Below are 12228 nucleotides of genomic sequence, written 5' to 3' on the forward strand. Positions count from 1 at the left end.
TTTAGGACGTGGAGTGGGTTGTCGACTAATCTATAGGTTTGTAGTTTGATTCCTGGCTCCTCCAGTCTGAATCTGAAGTGTCTTTGAGTGAGATGCCAAATTCTGAATTTTCATTGATTCAGCTATCAAAGTGTTCGGACAGAGCAGTGATACCCGAACGTCCAGTTCCAAATTGTGCATGTATACTGGGAGTCTTCTTTACACAGAGGAGGTAGTGACAGAGTAACACAGGCTTCTGTACTGGGAACAATGCTTTTTACATGACACTGCATACGTTTTCGTTGCTATGCAGATGATACCTTTATCTATGACATTAGATAACACAAATTCAATAAACTAAAAACATTTTTTTAGATGACCTCTGAATCCTGAAACACTAAGATTACTGTACTCAACCCTAAAAAAAATATATCAGAAACAGGGTGTCTAACCACATATTTACACTGGATGTCATCACCTTAATCTCCAGCAAAACTGTGAGGAACCAGGATACATCCATCAACATAAACATTAACCAAATATTGGAGTGCTTTAAAATTACTTGAAATACACTGAGCATTAAATATTTTCGAATAATTTTTGATATGATTTATTCATTTTTGTTGAATTTGATTCTTGACTTGTGACCTCTGTAAACAGGATTCTGGTGAGTTTATAATCTTAATCTGTAGTTTAGAATCTCAGTTAATAACTTAAAAGAGTGCGTATTATTTAATGACTTGTGACTGACAAGTTGTCAGTGTGTTCAGTTTGCCAGTCAGGATTAGACAAACATCTGATGCAAATTTTGTTTTCAAAACAAGACCAAGAGGCCTTGCGGGTTTTCTCGGCCCTGGAATTCATCCACCCATCAGTTGACTTAACCACTTATTCAATTCAGTGTCAGAGGAGGACCGTGATCCCAGAGCAGCCACAGAGCAACAGTCGGGGTGCACAGTCATCCAGTCACTTATTTTATTAAAACTAAATATACCAAATATACAGCACAGTAAGAAAAACAGAATGTGAATACAAACTTTGAATTAAAATCTCATACACATTGATTGTTGCTATTTTTACAGTACAGCTTTTCTTTTCCAGCAAAGTGCAGCGTGTGATCAGCAATCCAGCAGATTTTAGCTGAAACTAAACTGATCGACAAAGAGGTTTTCAGGCGATGATGTCTGTAACGAAGCTAAAGTTGGGCAGATGTCCAGCTGAGATCCCCAGGACACGACTGGAGCAGGCGAGTCGACAATAAAAGAGAGGAGTTCACTCAAGCTGGCCTGCAGTGAAACACAGAAGGTTTAGTTTAAGTTAGCTGCAGCAGGAAAGGGATAGGGTTTAAACCTGGAGATACTCAGAAGGTGATGCATGTGATGTGATGCATTCGATGTGTTGTGATTTACTTGCAACAGAGAGAGAACATTTAGGCTACGTTCACACTGCAGGCAAAAGCGCATCAAATCCGACTTTTCTGACCCTATGCGACCCATATACGATCATGGTATGACAGTTTGAACAGCACAAATCCGATATTTTCAAATCCGATCTAGGTCACTTTCGTATGTGGTACTGAATCCGATACATATCTGTTTTAGAAAACACTGCTGTTTGAAGTTTGTGACATGACTAGTCGCATTAAATCTGTTTTTTACATCACTGACACAAGACAGACACCAATTATCAGCGCCGGAGAAAACATCGCGAATGCTTCCGGGCCATCCAGTGTAGATGTCAGTGAAGCTGTTGGGAAGACAACGTTGGAGAAACGTGAACATTTTATTTGTACTGTATAATCTGCAGATTCTGACAGAAATCTGCAACTATCCTTTGAAGCACCGCTCCTCTCTAAAACAGCAATAAGGATCATTATTAGGCCATATGTAAATAACAAAATAACTTTATAACTTAAAGCAAAATTGGGAAACGTAAAGTCCGAAACAAGTCTTTATATTAAGGCCATCAGTCAAACAATACTGTTTGGTCTGGGTCTAAACAGAGCGCGTCGTGTGTGACGTCTTCTTTTACGCATGCGGGCCGCTTTGAGGGCCGTGAACGGTTCACACTAGAGCGTGTTTGCTGTCACATTTTATTTTTAGTGTGAACAACCAGACAAAAAAAAAAAAAAAAAAAATTGGATTTGATCAAAAAAAAATTCGGAATTGACCATTAAGACCTGCAGTGTGAATGTAGCCTTAGTCTCCTTTAAACATATTTTTTTCTTGTGGTCTTTTATGCAAATAAAAGAAATGGCTGTTTGAACACGGCACAAAGCGGGCTCATTAAAGACAACCTGTAAATTTTGAAATTATCACTGGTGGTACAGATACAGTGTTGGTGAGGGAAAATTACTGTGTGATCGTTGGGATCTTCTGTCGTACGTCACTTTTAGTATTCATGTTTTCAACAGGCTACAGCTAAATGGTAAATAAGCTGTTCTTAAACCAGATCTTTAACGAGATCCAGATCCCAACGAATTAAGTCTATTTAAAAGGGCTGCGGGAAAATAAACCTAAAAAGAAATAATAAACCTACACTTGTTTCCAGGTCATTGTCCATTTCCATCATGTGGGTCTCATTGGGTGGAGAAGGAGGTGGCGTAGGATCGCTGTACAAAAACAAACAAAAAAAAGATTGTAATAATGAATAAAAATTAAATTCAGACACACTGCAGAAGCATTTTTGTTACTGTTACTTACTTTGATATAAAAGAAGGTATTCTGCGGTGATATCCATCCCCTGAAGGTTCTGATGTTTCTGGGTGGACAGATAGGATTGAGCTCATTACACAGAAAGTAAACTGGATCATCTCAACATTATTTGAAATGGTAAACACTTTATGACAGAGTTTATCTTTATCTTATGACAGAGTACCAGACAAAATTTATATTCACTGTTTTCTACAGGATTTTTATTTATTTATTTATTTAGTTGTAATTTTCATGGAGGAAGTGATGTGAGAGGTGATACCGGGGGATTTGTAGCGTCCGAAGGCGGTGTCTTTGGGGATGTCGGGGTAAAGATAGACCAGGGGATTTCTGCTTCGCTGGGATGCCAGACTGTAGCGGTAAATGATATCTGGCAGAGGTAACACCGACAGCTCTTTCTTGGTGTATGGCTGTACTGCATGCACATGAGGCTCTACAGGGGGAAAAACACATATCAATACAAAGCAGGACAAACCACTGCAGTCAGCAAACACACAATTTAAGGTAAATATACTTTATAGTGAATACATAATTATAACTATTCTATTTCCTCCAGCAGAGTTATTTAAATTGTCCTCAGTGGGCTCAGTGAAGACAGACTCAGAAACATACCACGGTTGGAGTGGTCGACCCAGCTGAAGGTGACGGCGCCGTCTCTGCTGCTCTCACTGAACCGGATCAGAAAAGTACCGGCCTGTTTTTCCTGCAGCAGGAGGCGTGTCCTCTCCCTGCTCACGAACCCCATGATGGATCTGAAAGTCGCACACAGGAAACGCCACACCCTTCCACATTAGCACATCATCCGTATATGACTGTAATACAACTTTAAGAAATGTTGCTAATCTAAGTTTGGATGTCAGTGTGAAGTCGTACCCATCACGCCAAAGATCCACCAAGTGTTTCTTGATTAAATCGAGGATGCCATCGATCCAGAGCCAGGCATTTTCGTTCTGCCTCACAGGAAAACAAAGAGTCAAGCCCCTGTGTGCTTGCTGTCAGACTCAAGGAAACTACAGGAACTTATCTTAAGACCCACCTTGGAGAAGCTGCTCCAGAACACCGTGCCGTCAGGATCATCATCATCTGCAGCAGCACCAACTGTTACATTTAAAAAAAAACAACAAAAAAAACAAAACAAACAAACACATTACCATAAAGTGTTTTATAGTATTTATAAATTTTAATATTAGATAGTATAGTACATGTGTAATCATTGCACTATTTGTTTGTTTGTTTTTACCTGTGCACATATTTTTTATTCTTCATGTGCACGTTCAAATGTTTGCACATCAGGGCTAAGCTACTTTGTATTTTGTGCTAAGCCAACTATGTACTCTGCTTTTTACTGTATGCTACAAGCTAATAATGTATTTTCCATGCTAATCTATGCTAACAATCTGCTTTGCATGCTAATTGTATCATTTCAGTAAAAATAATAGTGATTTCCAAAATGCGAAAAACTATTTTTGTACTGGTCAGTACTGATTTTATATAAAAATATACATTTTTTAAACATGCAAGTAAATATTTTTTTTACTTTGATCCTTAGTGATATTGTTTTTCAAAACCAAAAAATACACAGAAACGTCAGGCTTTTAAGACTACACACAATATGCAAGATATATCTTTATATACACAGCTTAATAACTAAAATGAGCTCTAAAATTAACTCCCATCAACAACGCAAATGAAATATAAATGTCTTTTTAAAAAGTAATTGCAAAAAATTAGCTTAGATTTTATTTACTTACCCATAATTTTGTCTCTTAGCATGAAGAGCTGTATTTCATCGAGCCCTCGTTTGCCAACGGTCAAAAACTGCCAGCTCAGCACCTGTGACAGCTGCTCCCAGGTGAGAGGAGGAGGATTCAGGAACAGTGACAGGTCCTAAAGGGAAAAGTCACAGAACCACAATGAAGTTTCCTGACTTGTCTTAACAGATGTTACTAGTGTTTGTTGGCTGTAACAAAATTTTACCCAAGGTTCACTGGTGGACACCATGTTCCACCACATGATGGAGGCCCAGGCATTGGGGACTTGATTCGTGCTGGAGATGATGACCACGGGCAAGGAGCTGGCCTGGACCGACAGCAGAGGAGGAAACCAGTCAATAAAAGTACAAACCCTCCACCACAGCAACCATTTTTAAAGATCAGGACTAGAGAACGCCATCAAAGCTGAAGTTCATGCTGCTTACCTCGATGTTGCACGTTTGTCCTGCGTACTGAAACTCTGTCACAAACTTGATGATGTGCAGCTCTTCAGTGACTACCAGATGGTTCTAAGGGAAAAGAAAGAAAGTAACATGAGTAAGGCAGCAGCTCACGTCTCTAGTATTTACCTCTGCTTACCCTCAAGATTTTCCATCAAGATTTATAGGACTACATACTACTGAAACGTGTACAGTATAGTAATGCTCATAAATGCTCATGTGAAAAAAGACAATTTAAAATAAACTTCTCTTACCGCAGATGAGCTTTTGCTTCTTGATTTTCTTTCCTTGAGCGACTGAAAAAATATAATTTTTTTATAAGAAACTACAAGCTGTACTGTATAAAAGAACATATGAATGCACAATGGTTAAACATAAAGCTTTGTTAACGTTGAGGATTTTCATACCATGTGCCCAAATTCTGCCATCAAGCCTCCATCTGTGTCCTCGTCCAACACCTTACAGTCGTCTCTGTTGAAATCAAAGAGACGGAACCTGCGACAAGTACAAAAAGCATCAGTACTCATTTATTACAGAAATATAAACTTTCATAAATGTATATTTCAGATTTTAGTCTACCTACCCTTTCACTGTCTTGGCTTCTGCAACATCCCTTATTTTGGTGGGGAGAAAAAAGACAAAAGGTTTAAAATTTAAAAAAGGTCTTTTTAAAATAAAAGTTCAAAAAATAAATATTTCCATCTGAACTCTATGCCACTCTTTCAGACCAGCTTTTCTTTCACTTACTTGTCAAATACAGGTTTGACTCTGAACCTGCATTTGAATTCAGGGATGTTTGCCAGGAACCTGAAAAGAGAAAAGACATTTCTTTATGTTTTTTTAGTTTAGCACTGGTTATTTTGGGCCCAGTAAACACGTAAAAAGGTCTAAGTAAGCTCATAAACTGCTTTCAGTCAAAATGTCTCATCTCAAAACGTAGCTGCTAACTCCTGTGCTTGTTAAGAAACAGTTTGTCTGTAAGAATAATTAGCAGGTAAAAGGAAAGTATACCTAATGAGGTCCATCTGAGACCTCAGAGAGAAAACTGCAGTCAAAATAAGATGAACGTCAGTTTAATAAAGAAATGTTTTAGTTTTGGGGATCAGACCTGACCCTAAACTGTGTAAAGGCCACAGAAAACTGTGGGCAATATAAAGTTTTCACTGATTTTCACATTTGACCCCGTTTTCCCCCAACATTAAACTGCTAACAAACAGACAGACAAACAAAAGGAACTGATTACATACTCCCATTACATTGAAGCGGTGAGTGACATGAAGTCCCAGCTGACATTTGGGTTTCTCAGACATACACGTGTATAAAGTCAGTGCATGCTTACCTCACTGTGATACTGAACTGCACCCCGGTCTTCAGTATCAGAGGACGCTGTGGAAATTTCTGCATGACGGGCTGTTTCTCCACCACCAGAGCGCTGCAATGCCAGACCACAACAGAACATGTCACTATTCATACTGTTGGTGCATCAGTGTGTGTGTGTCTATACATGTAAAAAAAGAGTGACTCACTTTGTGACTAGTTTTATTAACAAGGACAGCCCAAATTTCTCCATTTCTGGGATTGAAGTAGGGAGGCAGAAGGCAGGGTCAGTGCTGCTGTATTTGCTGTTCTGGTCTTGAAGTTTCTTCAGCTGTTCGCAGACTCCTAGCAGCACTTCGGCGACAGTCGAAAACCTGCACACAGAATAAAACAGGCACAAGTGCTGAGTGTAAAAAGTCAGAGGAAAAACAGATTCTCTTAGACATGCAAAGGTGAGCAGAACAAATGAGCTCTAACCACTTGTCCAGGTGGTCCAGACTGGTGTCATCTTGACTTCCAATGCAGGCCAACTGCTGCCTGCGCTTCCACTCTGGCAGCTCCACATCAGTGAGAGTCGCCACAACCTTTTCTGTCTGCTTTAAAATGTTAACCAACTGATGCAGCACAATCTGCAAGACAAAAAAAGAAAAGATTCATATGTGCGCATAAGAGAGGGAAGAGGTTTCACCATCTGACCAGTGCAGACATGATCTCTCACAGCCCGCAATAAAATCTGAACACAGCAAAATAACAGTTAAGGAAAGGTTACCCACCGTAACCCAAGGTTCTATGAGTATAACTCTGAGAGCTGTCATCTATGTTGCTGTTGGCTGTATCAGCTTATATGACTTATTTGCATTTCAAATGGCAACGTCTGAAAGGGGAAGACTGCTACGCAAAGTTGACTTAGTCCTACTGCCTATAGGTTGCTGGTTTGTTCAACCAATCAGTGCAAGGCATTTCCACCTATGTTTTTGCTCAAAAATATTTCCCCAGAAAAACAATGTTGCATTTAGTCATGATTTGGCAAGCTGCCAACATCAACATGACGCCGTGACAACATTGCTCCATGGTCACAATGCAGCAGTAACGTTACAGTACAGTGTAAATGCGATGTCACATTTATGCTGTAAAAACATTTACAATTACAGTTTTGTAATGTTACTGCGACCTAGTTTTACATTTCATGCTAGGATTAGGTAATTATGTATTATGTAATTTGAAACATGAAGTAGAACAGACCAATAGCAAATAATAGATGTTTCTACTAAACTGCCCCAACCAGTTTGTTTCTAGATTTCTATGCAAACAATCATGAAAGAAATCTATGACATGAACATTTTCTATGAAGCTTTCATAATAATTGCACAAAATATCAAAATGAATGTGGTTTATCCATTTAGACTAGTTGTTGTAGAGACCCACCCTTTGGCACATCCCAGCACACCCACTCACTTCACCAGATGCACCTTGTTTAGTTCTCTCACCTTTGATTGGGTGTGGTGCTTGTCCTCAATTGCACTCACCTGTCACACATTATATGTCACACATTATATAAGGACTGCATTCACTTTTGGCTCACTCCTTCTTCACGTCCACATGGGGCGGCAGCTGAGGTGAGGTTCTATTTGGGTTTTATTTTATGTCTTGTTTAAGGGAATGAGTAACTTAAATCTGTTTTCCTGTTTTCTTTCGGCTGTGGCAGTCCATGTGTGTCTTTGTTTCCTTCCTTCTTTGCCTTATTTATTTGAGAATAAAAGGAGAACCCAGAGAATAATTCTGAATTAGATGGCTGCTTATTCTTATTCTAACCGGATGAGCCCATGATGCTGATTGCTTAAGCCCTGAACCTTCCTTCCTTCAAAACACTAGTTTACACCACTAATGCCAACATTTCATCAAACATTTACCATATTATTATTATTTATCATACCTCCTTTCTTTGTGTTATGAAGACTGCATGTTTCTGACATTCCTGATCAACAATATGTTGGGACTGGGCCATATCAGTGTGCTCCTCCACTGGAAAAGGAAGACAAGACACTTGTGTCAAAAACAACTGAGTGACAAACCAGACCTGCCAATCCTGCCAAGCAACTCCTGGGCTGACAAATGGGACTGAACTAGTGGCCACTTGAGGTTGACTCTGACAGTGAGTCAGAGTCCCCATAGACTCCCATATTAAAATGCCCAAATTTACGCCACAACATCACCTTGTTTTCAGCCTGTTACAAAAAACAGGTTTAATCTTTGCAGATACTTCCCTCCTTCCCTACTTTGAAGGGCATGGCCAGTTTGACAGGTGACAGAGGCATCGGTAACTGTCAGATGTCTGCTGGGCTTCCGCTCAAATAACTTGAGTCACTGCAGTGTTTGTGCCTTTTTAACGATGGGCAAGGGCTGTGTTGAGTTACGGCCTCAGTTTTGATTAGTGAAATTTCTAGGATTTTATTACTAATCACACTGCTAAAATTAATAATTTAATGTCGTCCACACTTCAAAAACCAGTAGGTAATGGCATGGCGACTATGTCCATCTTTTATATACAGTATGTGGTCGTGCTATCGTACCTTTATTTTGCCAGGCCATCAGAATATAGTCCAGTTTTTCATTCAGACCCTCCAGTGTCTTGATTTCCTTCTTGGTCTCCTACATTAGAGTAAAAGTGCATTGGTTTAAAAACCAAGAGGAAAACATTTATCCTTCTTGGAAGGCTGAAAATAAAATCCCAGTAATCTTACCAAAGTCTGTCGCTTCAGTTCATTGACTTTGTCGTCCAACTCTCTCCAGCTTTGTTGCATGCTTGAATTATTGCAACTCTGACAAAAACAAGAAGGTTCTGTCACATGTTTGCAATTATTATCAAATATTTATTTATAATTAAAATTTATATTTACTTTTCCTTTCCTCTGGTTGTGATCACAGTTTCGCTCTAACGTGTTGCCATATTTGCTTTGCTATGACTCACAATGCTACGTTTTCTGTTAGCATGAGCAATTTTTACAGTTCCACCTACTCACTGGTCCGGGAAAATGTATTTCTGCCGTTAATTGTAACTCTCTCTATAAGCAACCCAGGCACATGTTTACAGTTAGTGTGCATCAAAGTTATGATTCTACTAAAATCTTTTCATATCTACTTTTGGTTAACTGCAGTGACCTTGGGACAGACCTGTCTGTGTAAATATGACTTAGGAATGAAACCAGGCTCTTCATTAGAACAGCATTTAACTGACCTGAGGCTGAGAGACCGAAGCCAGAATTTGCGTTTCCTCCTTCAGGCATTCAGACAGAATTAGGGCCAATTTCAGCGGCTCACCCTGGAAATGCCCCTAAGGAGCAGAAAGAACCACACAAATCATTACTGGAAGTGCATTTTCAAATAATAAAATTTTTTTCTGCACAGAGCATCATATCTGTTCTACCAGCAGGTAGTCCTTCATCCTGGAAAAATCTGGCCCCTGCAGAATATTGTTCTCCTGAACAGAACGATACCACTGCTCTTCTAGAAACACCAGGAGAGCCTGGAAACAGGTTCTGGCTCTGTGCTCGTCCACAGCTGCCGAATCCCTAATGCAGAGAAACAGAAGATTTAACTGCAGGACTGCATCTGTTTGCATGTGCTGAAAAACAATTTACGATTTCACAATCTTCCTTACATCATACTGTACAACTTACTATATTATTAAGTTAAAGCTCTTTAATCTTAGACCATAACTATTTTCCCTGCTCCTGCATCCAGCCCCGTCTTACCAGTCCTGGTTCTCGATCCAGGTGCTCAGATAGTGGCGAATCTCTTTGGGAAATCTTCTCTCGTACAGCTGGCAGACCCGGCTCTGGAGTGCAGAGTCCAGCTTCAGAAGGGCCTGCCACTGAGCCATCTGCAGTCACAAAGACACGAACCTCTTTTTACGAGTTCAGGGCCTCTGATTGGTCCACAGATGTGATAGGAGTCTTTACCGTTATTTTCCTCCATTTTATTAACAGAAATACATCTTACGCTAGAGTAATTTAAGATAAAGTTTTATATAGATTAAAAATCTGTTTTTACGTGTGGCCTGGCCAAGAGGGCAGCCATGACTATAACCATATATAATCATACAAATATGACTGACGCTCACTGAAAATGTGTACCGCCAATCGTCAGATCACATGCTGTAACAAGTGAATAACAAGTGCAGTTTCAAAAGTGATCACACTGACAGTTTTCTTAGTCCTTAAAAGCTGACTTAAACTCCCATGCAGTTATATTTATCTTATTTATCAGCCAAAGGGAATGTCTGTGGACACAGAGAACGTGGAAATCTCAAAATAATTCGAATAAGCACAGCACCAAAGTGAGGTGTGAGTAATGATGACCTGATTAGTTTTATGTGTTTATGTAATGCAAAGCGATTGTGGTGGCGTATTGATGTCGCCAGCTATCGGTAAATAATGTAACTGAGCTCACTGGAAAGTTTTGCCCCGCTCTTTAATATAATCGGAGGGGATTTCCAAGAAATGCAACAACACCGCAGCAACTTCAAGAACCGAGGATTTTCATTTATTTACATTTGCCTTTTTAACAGCTTTTATCAGACAATTACCTACTTCTAAAAATCAGGATCGCGCACATTTTGGAGGAAAAGTGGGCCATAAGCTGCGCACAAGGCTGCCCGCAATAGAACTAAAGTTGTTTCTTTGCGCAGAAATCATGACTTACCTTGGTGGGTGGCTCTTTGTCGGACAGGTGAAAGCAGGACAAAAATCACAAGCGACCTCCAGCCTTCTGATCTGGCTGTTAATTCGTGCCTTAAGAACGAGGACGCGAACTTCCGTTGCACACGCCCACTCACACTCACCACGTGATTCTCCAGAACTCGTCCTGCTGAGTGCGTAAAGCTGGAGGCCGCACAGCTCGACATCCGGCAAGTCACAAAGTAAAGAAAAAATAACAACAGCCAGATGTTGAAACCCTGAAAACAGCTGTTTTCTGTGCAGGTTTCAGCTCAGTTTGGTGGGCTGTTGCACATCAGCGCGCATGAACCCGTTTTTATCCGTTTTTTTCCACAATACTTTTTCTTTCTGCACATTTCTATTGCACTGTTGTGTCTGCACTGTCTTGTGTCTGTATCGGTCTGTACTGTCTGGTGTCTTTGTTTTGGATTTTTGCACCTTCTTTTCCCCACACTGCTAAATCCCTGTAATCTCTTCCCAACAACCTTTTTCCTATTTAGAAACAAAATTACCCTCTACAACATGGGTCTCACACTGGCAGCCCGGGTGCCACTATATTGACGTGAAGAAATATAATGCAGCTTGGCTCTTGAAGTTACTTTTTTTTGTTAGGGAAGATTTGTTTGTTGTTGAGTGCAATGCTAAAATAAGTTATTTAAAAAGCAAAAAATGAGTTAATATGAAGGCAGTATAAGAGAATTATTTGTAAGGAAAACTATTTTCACTAGCAGTCAAAAACTATGTCTGCATTTCTATTGAGTTAAATACAAAAGAAATTACAGCAGAAGTGCTGCCAGATGTCTGGACAGAAAGAGAGTTCCAATGTGTTTATTTGGAAGTTCAATGAAAGGCTTAGAGAGGGGAGAAGGAAATTCGTTCACATTTGCAGTTTCGTCTTGTTGTACAATATTTGAAATTTGAAAAAACAAACAAAACACTGGGAATATTTGTGGGTGTTTTCTCATTCGTTTGTCCTACTTGAACACTAAAATGGTCCTCACATGAGATGACAGTGCCAGCAGTGGCCCACAGCTCATTTAAGTTTGAGAACCCTGCTCTATAATGTAGGCAACAAAAAAAGAGCTATGTTTTATTATCCTTTTTTCTGCTCATGTTCTATTTAACTGATTTAAGCTGAACACATTTATTAGAATTAAAATTTATACTGAAATCAAGTTTATACGATGTTATTTTATTATTAATACAGCACAAGATTCAGTTGCCTTTGTACAAAAACAGCTGGTAGAAAAGTCCTCCAAAGAGCTACTTTTACATTCTTACTTTGAGTAAATAT

The 12228-nt window shown here is 39.5% G+C and overlaps 1 protein-coding gene across 1 annotated transcript; it reads right to left on the bottom strand.

Moving 5' to 3' along the window:
- Positions 1–908: 908 nt before the first annotated feature.
- LOC146651520 (signal transducer and activator of transcription 1-like) lies at positions 909–11059 on the bottom strand. The gene is made up of 24 exons (XM_085385679.1): positions 10921–11059; positions 9972–10099; positions 9644–9788; positions 9455–9550; positions 8961–9038; positions 8790–8868; positions 8153–8241; positions 6697–6848; positions 6429–6593; positions 6242–6334; positions 5650–5709; positions 5486–5515; positions 5310–5397; positions 5157–5198; positions 4888–4971; positions 4668–4769; positions 4442–4577; positions 3727–3788; positions 3564–3640; positions 3303–3442; positions 2953–3123; positions 2682–2739; positions 2518–2590; positions 909–1265 (listed from the first exon to the last, which is right to left on the bottom strand). Exons 2-24 carry the CDS (start codon positions 10097–10099, stop codon positions 1116–1118), a joined length of 2298 nt encoding a protein of 765 aa, XP_085241805.1. The 5' UTR covers positions 10921–11059; the 3' UTR covers positions 909–1115.
- Positions 11060–12228: the final 1169 nt, after the last annotated feature.

The sequence above is a fragment of the Rhamphochromis longiceps genome, linkage group LG16 (genome assembly GCF_057381845.1).
Source record: "Rhamphochromis longiceps isolate RC_006_pf linkage group LG16, R_longiceps_female_GT1.1, whole genome shotgun sequence".
Taxonomy (NCBI): domain Eukaryota; kingdom Metazoa; phylum Chordata; class Actinopteri; order Cichliformes; family Cichlidae; genus Rhamphochromis; species Rhamphochromis longiceps.